Source organism: Neopsephotus bourkii, unplaced genomic scaffold (genome assembly GCF_033783945.1).
Source record: "Neopsephotus bourkii isolate Nb327-2 ecotype Australia unplaced genomic scaffold, CSIRO-AGI_Nbou_v1 NB_1250, whole genome shotgun sequence".
Taxonomy (NCBI): domain Eukaryota; kingdom Metazoa; phylum Chordata; class Aves; order Psittaciformes; family Psittacidae; genus Neopsephotus; species Neopsephotus bourkii.
In genome coordinates this window covers 2,640,600-2,660,020 of record NW_026901735.1, presented here as the reverse complement: position 1 = coordinate 2,660,020, position 19,421 = coordinate 2,640,600, and the positions used below count along the sequence as shown (strand labels likewise).

The following is a 19,421-nucleotide window of genomic DNA, read 5'->3' as shown; positions in this document are numbered from 1 at the left end:
GTTTAATTAAACATTTATATTTTATAGCAAATTTTCTTCTTTACTGTGTGAAGCTGCCTATGTGAGGCATTGACTTCACTAAGCAGAGATGAATGAGGAATATCATGGTTGATAGAAAACTGGGCATTGGTATTTGTGGCCTCTGGCCACCATGAAGAGATCAAAACTGCAACATTTTCCCTTCTGTGTCCTAGGGTACTGCTGGAAGTGAGGCTATGGCCACTGAAGAGATGTCTAACCTGGTGAACTACATTCAGCCTGTGAAGTTTGAGTCATTTGAAGTATCAAAAAGTAAGTAAGCTAAGCATGAGCAGCATCTTATACTGGAAATTACCTGGGAAGTCTTCGGAAGAAGGTTCTGAAGGAATGCTGCTTGGCTCCCTATGAGTTAGGTGCAGGCACACAGACACAGGGTTTTCCCTGTTATTCAGCCAAATAAACCCATATTCATTCTGAAACCTGTATTAGTCTAACTATCGACCTTCAGCAGTCATTTCAAAGACACCTTTTAAACTGTGCTCTTATACTGTTGTCCATGTCTTAAGCAGTTAGAGAAAGTGATCATACATATTCCTGCAGATCAAGCAAGTGCTGCTTGATCTTATTTTGCCTCTGTTTACAGAGGATTAAGGATAAACAGAGTCTGCCCTTCCCCTGTGCAGATGTACTCTTTCCTGCCTCTCTGTATTGTATGGAAAAGGCCATAATTTCATCCCCTGCTGGCTTTTACCGAAGATGCCTTGCTAGGAATGCACTCAGTGGCATCCTCAGTAAACACTGCAGCATCTTTTCTTTTCTTGGTGCAGAACCCCCTGCTGTTTGTGTGCCCTTTTTCACTTTGTTTTGACAGGTTTCAATATGCTCTTAGTGCTTTTTAGTTAAAGAAGTGTATTTTAATATGGATTTGTGGAGGCCTTGGCAGAGGGCAGGTATTCGGTGCTCAGTCCCTATCTGTATACAGGATTTCACATTTGCTCTTGATGAATAATAAAACATATCAGAAGCTATCTACTTGTTCATTTGTATGTGGGTATTTATACAGGCATACACACAAGCATTCACAAAGTCATGCAGAGATGATGCCTATAGTAGTGTCCCTTTGGATGTTTGTAATCTCCTCTAGTTCTAATGAGAGCTACATGAATGCAGTGGGAAGGACATATTCCTTCTGGAAAGGAAGCCATGTGAATCCTAGCAGGACAAGTTGATGCAGCTGTTAGGAAATCGTCTTGTGTAGCTTTCTTCTGCTCAGGTGCCTTTCTGAGTTTTGTCTGTATGAAAGAACTGATGTCCATGGTTTTTATCCCAAGTCTTGCTGTGACCTTTGATCACTGTTTCAGTGAATACATAATGTTCAGGAGTTCATATTATGTGTTACATATGGCTGGTTGTTTGAAGCAGTGGTCCTATGGGTAAATATTGCTAGCAGTGTAGTTGATAGCATGACTTGTGGATCTTGGTCATAGTCCTGGCCTGGCCTCACTGCTGGATCTTCATTAAATTCAGCAAAGATGAGCAGAATAAAGAAGGGTGTTTCATCATTTCAAGATTACAGCATTTTTCTTGTCTAATTCAGAATCTGGTTTTCTGTGTGATCTTGGCCTCCACGGTGATAATGGTACCTCACTGCTTCTGTCATTCGCACATTATTAAGGTGCATTTTCTGGCCTTGCATCCAACTTGACCAAAATACTGAATAGCAGTGGGTCTGTAACAGTCCTCTGGTTGCCCTCACCAGATATGTTCCATCTCTGACAGCAAATATCTGTAACTCTATTTTTTCAAGTATTTCAGGCAGTTTTTCAATAAGATGTTAATTCACTCCATAGTGACTTCCTCCTGATAAGACAGCGCAGTGTAGTGTATCATGAGAGAGAAATGCCTCTCCTGCACAGTCTGTTCTTCAAAGAGCAGGTTTCTTAATCCTCTCCATGTACTACAAGGAAATAATTGTTTGTGTTTTAATTAGGACTTTGATTAAGCCCTGGACATTTAGTAACTGAATCATTTAACAGCTCCAAGCTCTGTTTTCCTACAGATGCTCTACTTTAAGATAAGGCTGAGAGATACAGGATATTACTACAACAAATTCAAGCATCACCATACAAAAAACCAATTTGTATGTGTGTTGCTAGTGCTGTTCCATTAGTAAGGGGGAAGGATGGAATAAGAACAATCTCAATGTCTTTATAAAGAGCGGAGATGGAGGTGAGCTGCCTGGAACAGAATCTGGAGAAAGGATATTGCGTGTTGGAAAGGAAGAGGAGTGGTAGGAGCGCAACCTCTAGGGAATGGCAGGAATCTTTTGCCATTAGGAGATAACAGCTATGAATAATGGCAATAGTGTAATGGTTGCTAAATAGAAATAGGGACTGTAATAAAGTCAGAGTCCCACCTCTCCTAGAGGGAGAGAGTCACTTTTGGAACACCAGAGTCATCCTCCGTTTCTTCAACATACACTGAGAATAGTTTGTAGCTCACAGGCTGCCAGCACATTCTCCTCTCACATTGGCCCAAGCAATCTTGCTCCTTATTTCTTTGGATCCACTGCTTCCTTTTTGGCTTCCTATAAGGAGAGTGCCCACCTGTTTCTGTCCTGTTTCTCTCTGCAAGACAAGTGCTTTTGTTCAGTTTTACCCCTCTCCTGCAGCTTCGCAGTTTGACTTCAGGGAGCTGGCCAGGCTCTCCGCTTTGCTGGCCCGGGAATACTGCAGCACAATTACTTTAAAAACCGGATAAGGGCAAGCCTTTCTCTGCCTTATTGTTTGCTTTCAGTGAAGTGGTGAGGCTGGAGAGTTCATGTTTCAATGCAGGCACTGTTTCCCTTATCTTTAAAGAGAGCAGTGCTGGTATCTAATGGATATGACCTCCCGGTGCTTTGGCTCTTTGAAGGCAATCTCCAGAGCTGATTAAGCTGTTATTTTACAGGAATCCTCACCTCCTGTGTGAAAGTGTAAAGGAAAAAATACTGAAGCTGGGAGGGTTTTGACTTAGGCTGTCTGCTATAGCATATTGCACGGGCACAGTGACAGGCTGTGCAGACGTCATGGGTATCAGTTGTGTGGAACAAATGATACACAAATTAATGTTTAGCCCTGCTGAGTTATACACTTAGGAGGAGAGTTCACCACTGTCAGGCCAGAAAGTTTGACCAAATTAAAAAGGTCATAGAAGTTAGATATTCATTTGTGGCTGGGTCTGAAGACCAGCTGGGACACAGGAGTGTACCTTCAGGCTTCATTAGATAGCAGTGATTCCATGACTGTTTGAGACAGATGTGACCTTATCCTGACATAGTGAACATAACGAGAACCGCTGTAGGCACAGCTAGGGCACTGCTTAGTTTAATCTGACACAGTCATTAGTTATTATTGCTCCAAATTGGCTCAGAGCCCTTGCATCTGCCTGCAAAGACAATCTAGAGATCCAGCAGGGCTCTCTCTGTTCCCCACAAAAGCTGCTACAATACCTCTGCATCGCAGGTGTGAGCTTTGGGCTCTACCTCTCAAATATATCAGCGTGGTGTTTTGCAAGCAAATATGAGAGATCCCTGCCTGTGCACTGATAACTTGCACAGCAGCAATCTCAGGCAGTACCAATGCCCTTAATTTGGGCAATGCTAAAGATGGAGCTCCTGAGTATGTGCAGAGTGAGCTTACTGCTGCCAGCAAACAGTTGTGCGTGTAAATTCTTTGGGATCAAGGCGAACTGAGCTAGTGATGGGATACAGGGACCGAGGCTAAACCAGCTGTTTGCAGCTCGTGGATCACATAGGATTTCATGCTCTAACGTGTCACTGGTTTTGTTTCCCCTGTGAACTTCCAGAACGCAACAAAAGCTTTGAAATGTCTTCCTTTGTGGAAACGAAAGGGCTCGAGCAACTGACGAAGTCTCCTGTGGAATTTGTGGAGTATCCTTGACTTTCTTAGCTGCTTCCTATATCTGACATCTGTTACAGGGCTTTATTGAAACCTGGAGACAGGAGCTGGGGAGATAGGGATCCCAAATGAAATCTCTACATCTGACTGTCTTCAGAGATGAATTAATTGGCCTGAGGTCTGGTGAGCTAATTTAAAAGCTGGCATGAGTCCTCGTGCTGTGGGCTAGGACTAGAGGGAACAGGCATAAACTGCACATTGGAGATCTGATACTTCGTATTCCCATCATTAAATTTATCATCCTGTATGAGGTGGTATGACTTATGCTGAGCAAATGTCAAAGTGTGGCTGACTTGGTTTCTTGCAAAGTCATATCAGAAAGCTTGCTTTCTCATCGTGCCTCTAGTTCTAACAGCATTGAGCAGTTTTATTGCCACACAATTCCCTTTTCACATGATTTGGAATGGGAGAGGGGTTAAATAACTTAAAGAAAAAGCTAAAGACCATCCTGCACAGACCTTCTCCTGTTTCTCAGTATCTCTCATCATGGCTGCAGTTAAGAATGAATGGTCAAGATAAAATACTGCCTCAATGAAGATTAATGGAAAGCTACTTCCACAGATAACCTGCAGCATGTTCTCATCTCTGAGATTTATAGACTCAGCTGTAAGAAGTGCACACTCATCGTTTCTGTCTCTATGTAAGGGTCAGTTCTAATGCTTATTCCAGAAGAGCACTTCTTAACTGAGCATCTGTCTGCAGTCCAGAGAAGATGCACTGTTTACAGCTCATTGGCCTCTATAAATGCAAGCTTAGGAAAATCCCAAATTAATAACCATAATGATAAATGGACTTTTATGAATGTGATTTTTTATGGATATGCCTGTGCTATTTCCTTGCTTATTTTGAGTACTCTATACAGGAACAAACAGCACCTTTAGTTACCCCATATTTATCATACCTCCTGCCAAATTGTGGACCTCTGGAAGCATTATGGTTTCTGAAATCCAATAAGGACCCCCCATTCTGTAAAGAACACCTGCATTTAAATATTGCAGTTGCATCTCTCTGCAAAGTGATTTCTGTCACAGGTACTATATCTTAACTACTCACCGTTTAGATATAACAAAATGCAGCTAAGCCGAATTTACCCCAAGGGAACACGTGTAGATTCTTCCAACTACATGCCACAAGTCTTCTGGAACGCTGGCTGCCAAATGGTTGCTCTTAACTTCCAAACTGTAGGTAAGTTATGCTGGTCTCTGCATTTTGTACATTTCCACTTCTCTGATACAGTTTCTGATTTGTAGGTAGGAAAGGCTTTATGCATCAAAAGATGTTTGGTGATTGAAGGATACTGCAGAGCTGTTAACTCACATCTTTACCACCATTTTTTGCTTTTTAACTTGGAATTTTCATAACTACCATGTTGTAATTAGTATAATATGCGTACATATGCCCCCCACATTGTCATCATTTGTAAGTGGTTACCAGTGAGCAGCATCTCAGATCTGGCAGGGATTTTTTTCCTGACCCTTGAAAATCTCCTTACTTCAAGACATAAGGGCCTTAAATAGAAAATCCCACTTTAAAAGTGAGTTTTTAAGAAACAAAGACATTTGTCCCCTAGGTGCACAAGTCCTTGTTTAAATGGAATGTGTTCTTGTCCAAGGCTATGTCTGTTCTGAGACATAAAAATATTTCCATCTGCTGCATTCCAGGACATATCCTCACCATGTTCTGCCTCTGGGCACACGGTACTGTGGTATCATTCCCTTTTTCCTGTCCAGTTGTGCCCATGTACAGCTTTGAAAGCAAAACTCCACGCAGGCTGGGAGTCTGCAGAGTGATAAAAACCCTTTTGGGCCAGTTTCAGTCAAGTATCAGGCACCCAGCATCTGATGTTAGAAGGGATTTGAAGCATAACTACTCTGCTGGGTTGGGTACAACAGCACGATCAGTACAACACTGAAGGACTCAACGCCTCGGTGTTAAGGCTTCTTTTAAAGTGTGAAAATGTTTTCTATTGAGTAGGCTCTGAAAGGTATCTTAAAGATGCCTTTTTCATGTCTAAAGAATACAGGAGGATGGCCACAATCACATCTGAAACCTTTAAGCAACAGACATATAGCTCTTTACATTACAGTCAGTTTGAAATTACAGTAATTGTTATTATCTCATTGCTTTTTAAAATTATCTATTCAGAACATAACTGTTATCAATGTTTTTAACACCTAGATTTGTCTATGCAAATAAACATGGGAATGTATGAGTACAATGGCAAAAGTGGCTACAGGTTAAAGCCAGAATTCATGAGAAGACCAGACAAACACTTTGATCCATTTACTGAAAGTATAGTGGATGGAATAGTAGCTAACACCTTGTCTGTCAAGGTATGTATGCAGCTGGTGAAAATGCTCTCATTATAGCGTCAGAGCATACATATATTCCTGTTGTGCAATGCCCTAGCACGTAACCATACCAACTCAAGAGAATAAGATGCATTTCATTTCATGGAGTGATGTTTCATTTTTAAACTCTGACTCACATTACATATTGAAGGATAAATAAATGTATTTTTATTGCATATCTTCTTTTCCATAGACATAATTGGGAAGTGAATGGATTTAAGAGTAGTTTGGCTGTGGTTTTAGTAACAAAGGGCTAAATTTAAAACCTGCTGTTAACGAAGCGGTAGGTTGGACTGGAATAGAACACTACCTTGTTTAGTACAAATACACTTTCTGGTTCCCTATTAAGTTCTCCAGCAGAACTGTGGGACCATAAATGCCAGCTGCAATTCATTGCCAAGCTGCTTTGCTTCTTTTTAAGGATCTCTCAGATTGAGAACTCTTTGAATGTTTAGAGGGAGAGGTTGCATTGGCTATGACAGGACCATTCATTTATACTTGGTTTAGCTCTAGTATTAAAAACATAAACTTTCTGAAATCCTGTTATTCCTTTAATGGACTTCTCCATTAGAACAGCACCTGTATTATAGAATCCACCTGCAAAATATCCTCCTGTTTTCACTGAGAGAAAACAAGTATTTCCTCTCAGGCTGCAGACACAAGTGTAGCAGAGCAGTGCTGGGAGGGATATAAATAAGGTAATACTCTGGTTTTACCAATGCATGGCTAAATAAAGATGCCTGTGTGGGAATGACCTTTAATGGTGACCTGTAATCATGAAAGCTTTCAGTTCCTGCTGGGGTTTAGAGGCACTTTCTCCTGCAATTTTAGTAAATGGAGGTGGAAGTCATTCAAGAGCTATTAGGGAGATGCACAGCATTTTTAACAGGAAGGGGCATCCAGGATTCATGAAGCAGCTCTCAGAAGTCACCTACTTGCTGAGTCTGTTGGTTACGATGTCAGTGCCCACACGAGGTACACCTGAGAACAGATTAAGGGTTGTTTTAGGCAAACCTTATTAGAATACCAACTTTTTAGCTTGTTTTCTCTCTTGCTGTCAAAAGCATGTGTGGTTCCTCTGCTGCTTGTACCTCTTGTCTTCCATCAGGTTTTGAAGCTGTTGTTAAAACTAGAATAGAAATTAGAGCTCTTGAAGCTACTGTGTTGTGGAAATAGGCAGCTGGATTGAGGAGGAGATCCAAATGAGTATTCCTGCTGAGGGAAGGGCAGCAGCATGATCTCAGCCACATTATCGCTCATAGGGGAATTCAGGACCACAGGGTCACAGGAAACCAGGCCTCATAACTTGTTTTTTCTGTGTCTACAATATTAAACAGTAGCGGGGTTTGTTTCTTGTGGTTTTGGCTTTAGTTTGGTTTTATCTTAAATGCATACTATCTGATCATTAATGAGAGTTCTCCATCTGTATTTCAGCTACTCATTTCCTAATCCTGCAAGCGGTCTCGAGTGATCCTCTTTTGTTTTGGTTTTAGATCATTTCAGGTCAGTTTCTTTCTGATAAAAAAGTGGGTACCTATGTAGAAGTGGATATGTTTGGCCTACCTGTGGATACAAGAAGAAAAGCTTTGAAGACCAAGACCTCTCAAGGCAATGCAGTTAATCCTGTCTGGGAAGAAGAAACCATAGTGTTTAAGAAGGTCAGTGTAACACTTGCTTCTCAAAAGTGCATCGTGCTTGATTTATCACTGCCCAGTAGCATAATGTTCTGGTTTACTGAAACTTTACATTTGCTAGAAAGAAGAAGAGATTTTGAATAGGTATTTCTTAAACTGTTTATTGTTAACCACGTAGGGTGTAATTTTGCTAATCTAGTTGTGCCAGCTCCTAATGACGTTAATGAGTTTAAAGTCATCTTGATTGTTTCACTGACACAGCTGGAATCAGTGAGACGCTGATAGGCTCATCTGCATGGCACACTGCAGTGCCACTTGATGAGCAAGCACAGCTCCCAGCAGCAGTTCAGCTGAATTACCATGGTGTTTTGCCTTGCCTGAACAGCCCTCCTGGTATCCTGTGAGCAGGAGGATGTGAGTAACACCCTGGCTGTCCGAGCTAGCACATCAAAAGCAATCTGTTCTCTCTCCTTAGCGCTCCATTGTGCTATAGAAATACAACCCAGGTGATGAGACAACATAAATCCCATCCACTTGAAGTGAGACATAGGCTCCTGAGTTACTCGTGCAATTTGAACAATATTATCCAGACTCAGTTCTTTAAACTTTGAGGGAGAAGAAAATACTGAGCATGTTTGAGGGTTGTGCAGTGTGAATTTCTTACTGTGCTTCTCAATACACTCACAGCCAGCTTTTTCATAGGGTCTCAGGGTTTTGCTTATTGGGCCCTGTGGTTAAGTGGATCCTGACTCCAGGTGTTTGTAAACCAATGTGTGTTATATTTCCTTCAGCAAACGTAGCTCACAGAGGTGTTTACACAATTGGTACTGTCAGCCCTGCTTTCCAGGGAGTGCAGCCCTTTTCCCTGAATATTTGGCCTTCTGAATGACTTTCCTTTGGCAGCCTGCCCAAGCTTAAGTTTGGAAACATGGCTAGCATTTTTCTTCTGTAATGAACTTCTAATTAGTGTACTTCGTTTCTCTATTTAGTTAACGATCATGCCTGACTGCCTCTGTGCTCAGAGAAGCATAGAGTGCTATTTTTAGTGATGTTGAAAATAAATAGAGAAGCTCGTAGGTTTGGATTGGTGCTTTTTTTTGTTTCTTTTTCCTTTTTCCTTTCATCATCTAGATAAATTTTGGCATATGTGCTGAAATAACACCTATCTGTGCCCAGGTTAGAAATACCTGTATTTGTATGTAGATTTGCAATAAGAAGTAATAAGTAAGAAAACTGATTATACTACACATCTTTTAAAGTAATATTAAAGATTCCTATATTAGTAATTTTATAATCTTTTCCATATTTCTTGGGTGTTTTTTCACTGTTTGGACTTTTTTCTTATGTGGTGCCATGAAAGCATCCAATGCTTGTGAGCATCCTGCCTAGTTAAATCCTTTTAGCCTAGCCAGTGAGTAAGCTGCAGCACATTCTACTGAGGTTGGCATGGTTCATGTCATTCATACATTCATACTCTGCAAAGCAGGTTGAGTTTTCAAACACTAATCTGCCTGTCAGTGACTTTTCTTAGTCAGTAAATAATCCCATTGGCACAAAGGAAAAAAACATATAGTACTGTGAGTAATGATCAGAAATCAGTGGTGTTCACGGGGGCTTGAAGTTGAGCTGATGTGGTCCCTTGTATCACATTGAAAACAGAGGGTCAAACTGCAGGGTTCAACATACTGTGAGTGTTTCATGACTCAAAAATGCTTCTGTGAGGGTTGACATGCAGGTGCACCCACCCTGACCTCCTTTATGGTAAGACCTTCCTATGGATGTGTAGTTGTTACTGTCTGCTAGGCTGAACTTTGTCTGCTATATTGCCTATGAAAGGAGCTGTTTCATTCAGAGCAGAAAGTCAATAACGCAGCAGTATTGCCTTCTAGGTCGTTTTGCCTTCCCTGGCATGTTTGAGGCTAGCAGTGTATGAAGAAGGAGGGAAATTCATCGGTCATCGGATACTACCAGTCTCAGCAATTCGACCAGGTAAACCTTGTTCTCTGTTGAGACAGTTGTTGTGTAGGAAAAAGAAACAGCAAAGCAGAACCTCAGCTGCTGTAACTCAGCAGCCACTCTGCAGATTTGTAGCAACTGGAGATTTAAACAATCTATCTCAGCTTTGCAAAGGGAAACACCGTATTTCACCAGACATTTCCATTTGTGATGATCCAGAGAAGCCAACAGAGTTAAAGCAGCAGAGACACTTGGTCGGCACTTCCTTGTCTCCAGTAGATAACTGCATACTCACAGATTTGTGCTAAAAGGTGCACACTTTTGAGTGGAAAGAGTGCAGCAGCCCATTTTGATATCACATTTGTTACAATGAGAGATGGCTGGGAAAGGAAGCAAGATACACTCCTCTAATGTAATTTTTACATGCATGCAAGGACTGACCTATATACAGGCTGTTGGATCTCTGTAATAGCTTTAAATCAACCCAAAATTACTTCTGTCTTCATTGGGGAAATAAAAACAAACAAACCAAAAAATCAGTACTGCTCTCTTCTAAATCAGATTATTTCTATTATAATTAGTGGCCACTTAAATGAAAATTGATGTGTAAAAACTCAGCCCTTATTTTCCAGGCCACAGACTTGTTAGAAATCACATTTCGGAAAGATGCAGGGACACTGGAATTTTGAGCAAGAGAAGCATTCGACTTCAGTGCCAGCTCTTCCAGTGAGGGGAGGAAATTAATTAGGGCAAGCATATGGGCCATAAACATGCTCCCAGCTTCCCTCACACTGGAAAAGGAAGAATATCTGTATCTAGCCTGTATCTTATCCAGCCAGCCCCAGCAGTAGCACAAAACTCACGTGTCCCTGTACCTAGCTGTTGTTCATATTATTCCTAAAGACCTGGTCTCAGGTAAGGTATAAACCAATCCCTTCTCTTGAGGTAGGCCCTTCTAAGAGCTCCAGATGGTTTTGCCTGAGCTGGTGTGGGTCTCACGGCCTCACTGGAAGCACAGACAGGCTGGCCAGGGGAGGTGGCTGCTGGTCATGTCACTGCTCCAGGGTTTCCTCAACAGTTGTCACTCCTCCTTCCCTTTTCCTTCCCTTTTCTCTACCCTGCTCTTCTCCACACATCCCTGCCCATTCAGTTCTGCCAGCTCTGCCAATCTCCACAGCCTTGTCGTGAGCCAGCTCGGTTTATCAACGCAACAGAAGACTCAACTTTTTTCTTGCAGCTGCATTTTCTGCTGGCTTAATGGATATAATTGTCCTCAAAGTGCAGAGGAGGACAGGTGATTGGAGAGGACAAAGGCAGATGTGAAGGATTTCCCTCTTCCCATGAAAGTGAACACGGCTGGTCGCCTTTCATGGCACTTGCCCTTCCCGCAGCACGGAGTCCGTTTAGCAGAGCACTGAATCACGCAGCTGCTTTTAAGCTTGTGCTCTTTAGAACAAAGGCCACTGTGTTAAATCATACAAGGACTTCCAATAGCTTTTACCCACAGGCCTAATCTCTGTTGTTTCGACTCCAGTTATCATTACTCTATAGCATGCTGATTTTAGTTTGTGTTCATGCTGATAATGTGCACAAACTGCTGAAGGAGCTTGAGAGAAACCTTTGAAATACATAGTTTCTGTCTTTCTTGAGACATTATTGAATACTGCATCATGCTGTCATACAAATCCACAGAATTGCCATTATTCCCAAAGCAAGGATTGAGCCATTACTTGGACAGGGAGTTGTTCACGTGAGCCAAGTGAGGATCCTCCAGATAGGTGCATCCTGCTCATGACTTGTACCCTGATGCTACCCATTTATGTGGCTCCGTGGCCAGGCTTACAACAACAGCTTCAGCCATGGTGTGAGAGGCACCAGTTTGCAAGGCAGAGGATGCAGCTTTGCAGCACTGCAATTCTTGTATGAGTTCGTTGGGTCTGGAAGTTCTTTCCTTCCATTCCAACCTGTGCACTTCCATCACTGTCTTTGAAACTGGCATTAATATACCTGACCTTATGGGAAGGCATCTGGGGGAGCTAAATTGATGGAAGACTCTTTGCAATTTCTGAGGGTTGCTTTTTCCAGACTTTATCTTGCTGAGCTGCCTATCTGCAGTCAGAAAAGTGTTAGGAAGAGCAGGGGATGATGGTAGGTGGCTGAGAGAAAGGGGTTGAGACTGTCCCATCTGTGGTGCCTTGACATTAACTTAGCTAATCTGCTCAGTAATGTGTGTTCTCACTCTTACAAGACAGCCAGCTTTCAAAACACCCTGAAAATACTTTGGGTTTTAGATATATTTCTAAGATTGGTCACATAAGAGGATTCATATGCACACACTTTGTAGATGTAGTGCCACCGTGTCTGGTTTTTCAAAGGGATACTGTGTTGTGGATGGGTTACTACACCTCAATTTTACTTGGCTGTTCAGATTCCTGAGTACTACAAGGGTCACTTCTGAAAATTAAAGAAGAGCTAAAAAAAAACCCAAAACAGTCGAAGGCAATAAAGTAGAATGCATCAAAACTATCATTTTTAGCATTATCATTGTAGAAATGACAACTTTTAGTGTTATTCACAGATGTAAAAATGAAGGGAAAACATGATTTTAAGCTGCAGTGTCATGTGCCTTTCTAACAGTCCCTTGTCTGTATGCTTACCTCTGGAGCCCTTCAGGTAAATCTTTCCCTACCAGGAGTCCCTGGGGTTGCTTGCTCAGCTGGAGCCACACTATAAATAACAAATGATAACACAATTACATTAGAAATGCCTGTGGAAGAGTTTATGCTCTGAACCGGTTGCTTCTTATTTTGCAGGCTATCACTACATCTGTTTGAGGAATGAGAGGAACCAACCTTTGACACTGCCAGCTCTCTTTGTGTACATAGAGGTCAAGGACTATGTACCTGATACTTATGCAGGTAAATCTGTGACGTTTTCGTACTGAGAAAGGTTAATTGAAATGCAAAATGCACGTGGTGTAGATGAGTTGCCACACTGAGATAACAGACCTGTGTACACACCTCTGCATCCGATGGATCATTATGTCTCATCACTTGTACAAGAGGGCCTGATTCACAGCAACCTGCCTGAGGTTTAAGACTAGGCCAGCTCTTATTTTCAGCAGGCCTTATATGACTCTAAAGGAGGAAATACCCCAGATATTTGCCATTGAAACACAAATGAAAGTTTGCTTACATGACACAGTAGTATGTAATTGTTTCCTAAGCAAAGTGCCGTGCTTAATGTACAGCGTTGTGTTATGGAATTGTCTCCAAACAAGGGTAGATTTACAGACCACACTGTATTCTGTATAGCCAGTTTGATTTTTAAGAAGCCCAATGTTCCTCACTGCCTTATGTGAAGCAGGATCCTGGCGGGCTGATGCTGAAAGCTTTGAAAATCCATCATAAAGCATCATGCAGAAAATGCACATCCTTGAGACCCAAGCACAAAGTCAAAGACTGTTCCTGTTAGAGTATTTGTGCATGATGGTGTGCTCCCCTCCACTGTTTCGAGGACCTAGGAGTAGCTATCAGCAGCAGATTGGTATGAAAAACACTGTCTTTTTCTTAAAACCTGAGGACCGCAGGAATCATGACATAAGGGCTTTGAAACTGAAGTATTTGCATTATTTCTAGATGTGATCGAGGCCTTATCCAATCCAATCAGATATGTGAACTTGATGGAGCAGAGAGCTAAGCAACTGGCTGCACTGACTCTGGAAGATGAAGAAGAAGTAAAGAAAGAGGTAAGGGAGGTTTCAAAGTCTCTGCAAAATAAGTTACAGTATTTAAAAGCATCTACTTCGCTTAAAAAGGCAAATACTTAAAGGTCTTGGGAATTGAATGTGTTGATTACTTGAACACCTGTAAACATCTCAGATAAAATACACCCAGAATGACACTCGGGTGTATTACAGCGAGAAGCGTTGCGCTGTGTGTGTGGTTTCACTGCAAACAGCATGTTGTGTATGGAGCAGGTGACTGTTCAGAGGTAAAGAGACACCAAAAGCTGAATGAAAAACCAGGTTATGTATGCGCTGGTTATATAGCATGTTATGTGCTGTGTAGTATATGTAGTATATGAAGTCTTAATAAGTCATTGTCTGTTGTTTCCCAGTGTGATGCTGAAGTTCCCCTTACAAAAAAGAGAATTCAGTGTTAGTAACTTTTCCTGAAGATATCACACATTTTCCACAGTCCCAGGCTCTTTTCCTGGCGAGGTTATTCTGTTGAGAAGTGTTCATGTATTTCAGACTATGATGTCTCTATACATTCCATGTGAGCAAACAGGCCCTAAAGAAACCCAGTATAAGCACACAGTAATTTAGTTGGGAAGGGGCCTTCAGAGGTCAACTGATCCAACCCTTGATAGATCTTATGAAGAAAGATGAGGAGGGAGGAGATCATAGAGGAGATCGTCACGTTTGCAGTTGTTAGGTGTGTGGTTTGGGTGTATGGGATTACCTGTGGGCTAACCTGTAAGCCCTGTTTTTCTGTCTAATTGATGTGGTGCCAACAAAAGCATAGACATTATTTTGAGCATAAGTGAGAGTCCTGGCACTTCAGCTTTGGTTTCTGTTAAACTCTGTGCATTCAAACATTCAGTCTCTTAGTTCCAGACTGTCACTGGGACGCCTTTTAGCAGTGTTTGAAAATATCAACCTTGTCTTACAGAGATCTCTTGTGTCAGATGTTAGGCACATCCTGTGAATCAAAAGGCACTCGGTACAGGTCTCTAGTGAAGATGGAGAAATGCTTTATAATCCTGGACGGCCTTCAGCTCTGGTACCTGTCTTCTTCAATTCTCAGATGTGCAGAACATCACTGAACTAGATTTTGTAACCAAGAATACATTCCCAAAGCAGACCAGATGAGTGAAAGTCATTACAATTCAGTGGCCAACAATTCACTCTTTGTGCAGTGTCACAAGTTCGGCTGAATGAGGACACCGTGAAATGCTCCATAGCATCTTAGACATTTATCTAGGACGCTCTACACATGAGATTCTATTTTAATAGCAAAGTCTTTTTTTACCATAATCCTTTAAATACCTTGGAGGTCATTTTTACTTTTGAAATAGTACAGATTTTCCTGGTTTGTGCAGGCTTATTTGTTAGTTAGAAACACCCTGGCACAGAGTATGTTCTAAAGCAAATGGGAAGAAGGAAAGATGAATTCTAGTGCTCAGGTAGTGCTACCATCTGTTGTGAAAGCTCATAGGATAAAGCAGCTTGTTTTGGAGTAGCAGAAAAACACCTGTTAGGAGAAAACTGCCATTATTGTAGTGATGTTAAAAATGTCTAGATGTTCAGTTAGGTGCCATAGCAAGAGATAGGTACAAAACTGCTGCTTTAAGTGCAGTCTAAACACCACTGTTGCCTTCTGTTTCTAAATGTCCATCCTGGGCAATGAATCGTATTAGGAGATGACAACATTTTCTTCATCACTGAGCCAGGCTGACTGCTTTGATCACTTACATGGGCCCAGGAGAATCACATCGGTTAATAATTGCAAGTAGTTCACTGGCAACAGAGCTAAATAAAGCCAAGTGTGTTTGCCAGGAATGTACACACAAGTGCACCTGGATTCAGTTTTCCCATGTACAGCTTCACATTTACACTCTGTAAATGTTTGTGGGCTAAGCTGTGCTGTCTCCTAGCACAGATTTCACCTCCCTTCACACACATTTACTTGTCTAAGCTGGGTTCTTGCAGCTTGTTGCAGGAAAACTGAGGGGTTTTCTTTGCTACTTAGATGTTCAAACTGCATCTTTGCCGGAAGCTCCACAGGCTTCTTGCAAGCCAGTAGTCAAATCAGATCCCTGACAGTGAATTGTTTGGAACAAATGAATTAGCCTTTCTTGAGGATTCAAGTTAAACTGCCTCTTAATGATCAGTGTAATAACATAAATACAGAATGGTGAAGAACTGACAAAAGTTACAGCAACTTTTCTGTGTGTTTCATATGTTCCTGCCATAATATGAATTCCTGCCCTTAGCTTTCTGGTCAGCCTGGCCTTAGAAAAGGTATTTTTTCAGAATGAAAGCATTGTAACACCTCCAAGCGTGGGGTTTGCATCTTTAACTGTAAGTGTCTGAATACAGAGTAAACCTTTATGAGCATGCAGGTAGTGAAGGTTCCCTTCTCTTCCCCTGGCTGGTGTCCTTTACAGAGAGGAGAAATAAGCCATAGCAATTTGCCGGATGTTCGTTGGTGTGAATTAGTCCCAGCCTGAAGTAAGTTGATGTAACTAACTTGCACATTTTCACCCCAGCAGTCACAGCAGCAGAAGTGTGTAGGGGCTTGGTCAAAACTAGCCAAAGTGAGATGCATTTTGGCTGTTTTGCTGGTGTGATGTCCCTGGGGCTGTATGTTAATTCCCACTGCAGAGGCAGGAAGGCAGGAGGCCTTGCTGGCTCAATAATGTGCCTGACATGGAAGCAGCAGAGTGTCTGACCTGTTGTTCCTACCCATAAAATAGTGTTGAAGTAGCAACTATTGTTTTGCGTGCTTGGATATAAATCAAATGAAGCCAGTTGGCTCCTTTGTTAAATCAGATGATTTTGACAGGGGAAGTAAACAGAAACATCTCTAGGAGAGCAGCTGCATCCGACATAGCTGATACCGGTCTTTAAACTGAAAATTCAGGCATAATTTTGCAAATCATAGTGATCACACCAAGTTGTAGTAATGGAAATCCAGTTCATTTGATGCTTTCTCTAGGGAGGCCATGCTTACACTTGCATTAGATTTCCCAGCCCCAGTACATCACAGCTCCTTTCCTCCGTGTATATAAAAATAGACCATATAGATACATACCTCTATGGGTACATATCTTTCTACATAGTAAGTATACTGTCTTGCAGAAGACATGGTAACATGGAATATAAACCAATTTCAGTGAATATTGAAACTAAATTACAAGGCTGGATTACATCATGTTTTAAAAACAGCCAAAAATACTCTCCACCAAGGAACAATCGTGTTTACTTTGGTATTCTGTGTGATGAATTACGAGAAGAGAAAGTGCTTTTTAATGAGATTAGATGGCTTGATGTAGTGAAAATTACTCTCTATTCACTTCCTGATCCTGTCTCGCATTTCTGCTTTAGCTTCTGAAAACAGATGGTTTATGTCCAACCCTGACAGGGTATTAATAGTTCCTCAACAAGCTGCAATGAAGCATAGTCCCCCAAAAGGAAGATAATACCCACTTTCCCATGCTGGGACATTTGGGGCACAGACTTGCCAGAAGTTAGGAATTCTAGCTTCGTTTGTATTAAATGTTGATGATCTGTAAAGCAAACATTGTTTTTATTAAACTAATGAGTTGTATCTTGTGAGGAGTATGTTTTAAGGACAGTTGAGGGGATGACCATGTGTTTTGCCACAGCTACGTCATTCTACTATCATAAATGTTGGCTAGATCATGTTTTTCCTTGTTTTATTGCAGTCATTCCTGCTTGAGATAAATGATGTTGTTGGCATTGGTTTTCAGTTGCATCATGTTTCTGACTACAGTATCTCTATAATTTTAGTAGAAATAGGCTACTGAGACAGAAATAGGTTTGCAATGTGCAGTATGTTGTCAGGGCCAAGACGAAGGCAGCAGCAGCAGGAGCAGCACAAAACACTCAGATCAAAATGTGTTTTGCCTCTGATGATGCAGTGCAGGCTGATGCCTTGCAAGTGTGGAGTAATGAAGGGGAAAAAACCAACAGTTGCAGTATCCTGCCTCTGCGTGTAACGTGATTGCCATCAAAGAATGAACCGGAGCAGCTGAAGGAACAAATCCAAGACCACCCTGAGACACCATGGCAACTGGCCCCTTGCAGGGACAGCAGGAAGCAGGGCTTGGCCATTTCAAGATAAGAATGGCTTTGAATGACCTTCTTCTTGCTGAGTGCTGGGTGCTTGCTTAAAACCAAGAGAAATAAGGTGTTTAATGCATAGTACAATGCACACTGTAAGCCTGAGCCTTACAGGAAACTGGAGAGAAAGAAAAGCTTGTGGAAAATGCTTAAATATTTGGCTACCACAGATGTATTTATGCAGCAGGATGGAGATACTGTTTACATATTATCCTTGGAGTGTAATTACAAGAATGTAAGATCTTGGGAATCAGAAGCATGTCTCTGTTCTGTAAGAATGGTGAATAACAACAGTGCTGCGTGTAGCTATGGAATGTGAAAGTAATTTGGTGTACACGTTTTGTTCACAGCAGGGATTTGAGTAGCATTTTCAGGCCAGCTTCTGTGTTATTTCTAGAAAGGTTTTATGGCAGAAAACAATGCTTTTCAATCAAAGACAGATCTCACATCTGGTGCAGCTAATATGGACTGTGCTGAGAGACATCCCCCATGAGTTATAGCCTCTTATAAGAAAAATACTCTTTCAGAACAATACATACTCTATTTCTTCTTGATATTTACCCTGCACAAATGAACCACCTGGATTACCAGAGCTCTTAAGGATATCATTTTGGTTTGTTTGCTGTTAGAATGATTTATATATAACATTTAGAGAATATTACATATGTAAAAAAGAGGCTAAACTAGACCTGCAGGTAAATAACAGAAGTCTGTTAGTTAGGAAGAATAATGGAATCATGCTGTGTTTCCAGATTGACCATGGAGATGCACCATCAGAAGCTAACAGTGAACCTAGGCCAGCACCAGCAGAAAATGGAGTCAATTGCACTGCCTCTCTTACACCGAAACCAGCAACTCAGGTTGTCCATAGCCAACCAGCACCAGGTAAGAAAAGAAAGGAAAACCAAAAAGGTCCCATCTTTCCAAAATAAAGCTGGATAATAATCTTTCATGTGCTTGGCATTTAAAGAACAAAGTTGGGGCATTGCGTTTGGTTGGTTTTGTCTCATAAAATAGGGTAAATTTTCCTCCTGTTATTGTATGCTGTTAGGGCCAGTCTTCTTCAAACATACAAGTATCTTCTACTTAAGAGTTGCTTTTCTGGTGCAACTGAAGCTCATTAAAAGCAATAAAACTTGCTTTTTCTTTCTGTTTGTTGCAAGTGCAGATATGTCTTTAAATTGTTTTTGCAAATATGCATGATCTATGCCTATAGTTACATCTAATTCCACACACAAAACAGTCTTAGATAGTTCTATATTTTGATAGGTATTGAAACATCTTCTGTAACAAATGCTTGCTAAACCACAGTGTTTCAATTTTATGACTGCAGTCTTCATAGGCTTGATCTAACTGACTTCCAAGCACCTGGATTTATCTTGTGCACAGAAATTTTGCACTGACAGCATAATATAGGGCAGTTGTACTAAACATCAGCCTAATACCACTTAAATGACTCGTATGAGTGAGCTCAATAACATCCTTTTCAGAAGGAAAACAGCAAAGCTCAGGTGGGTGTTGGAAGGTTCCCTTTTTGGGTGGGTTCATAGAACCATAGAATGGTTTGGGTTGCAAAGGACCTTAAGATCATCCAGTTCCAACCCCCCTGCCATGGGCAGGGACACCTCACACTAAACCACGTCACTCAAGGCTCTGTCCAACCTGGCCT

General features: G+C 41.4%; 1 protein-coding gene across 4 annotated transcripts in view; it reads left to right on the top strand.

Moving 5' to 3' along the window:
• The window catches only part of PLCB1 (phospholipase C beta 1), a 400,808-nt gene that overhangs the window by 309,306 nt on the left and 72,081 nt on the right, over positions 1-19,421 (top strand). For all 4 annotated transcript variants that reach the window (XM_061364798.1, XM_061364801.1, XM_061364800.1 and 1 more), the window contains 9 exons: positions 195-291; positions 3,826-3,910; positions 4,999-5,123; positions 6,117-6,271; positions 7,783-7,947; positions 9,813-9,912; positions 12,693-12,797; positions 13,518-13,627; positions 18,505-18,637. In XM_061364798.1, the coding sequence (XP_061220782.1) occupies positions 195-291; positions 3,826-3,910; positions 4,999-5,123; positions 6,117-6,271; positions 7,783-7,947; positions 9,813-9,912; positions 12,693-12,797; positions 13,518-13,627; positions 18,505-18,637 (1,075 nt within the window). The remainder of the gene's footprint in view (positions 1-194; positions 292-3,825; positions 3,911-4,998; positions 5,124-6,116; positions 6,272-7,782; positions 7,948-9,812; positions 9,913-12,692; positions 12,798-13,517; positions 13,628-18,504; positions 18,638-19,421) is intronic.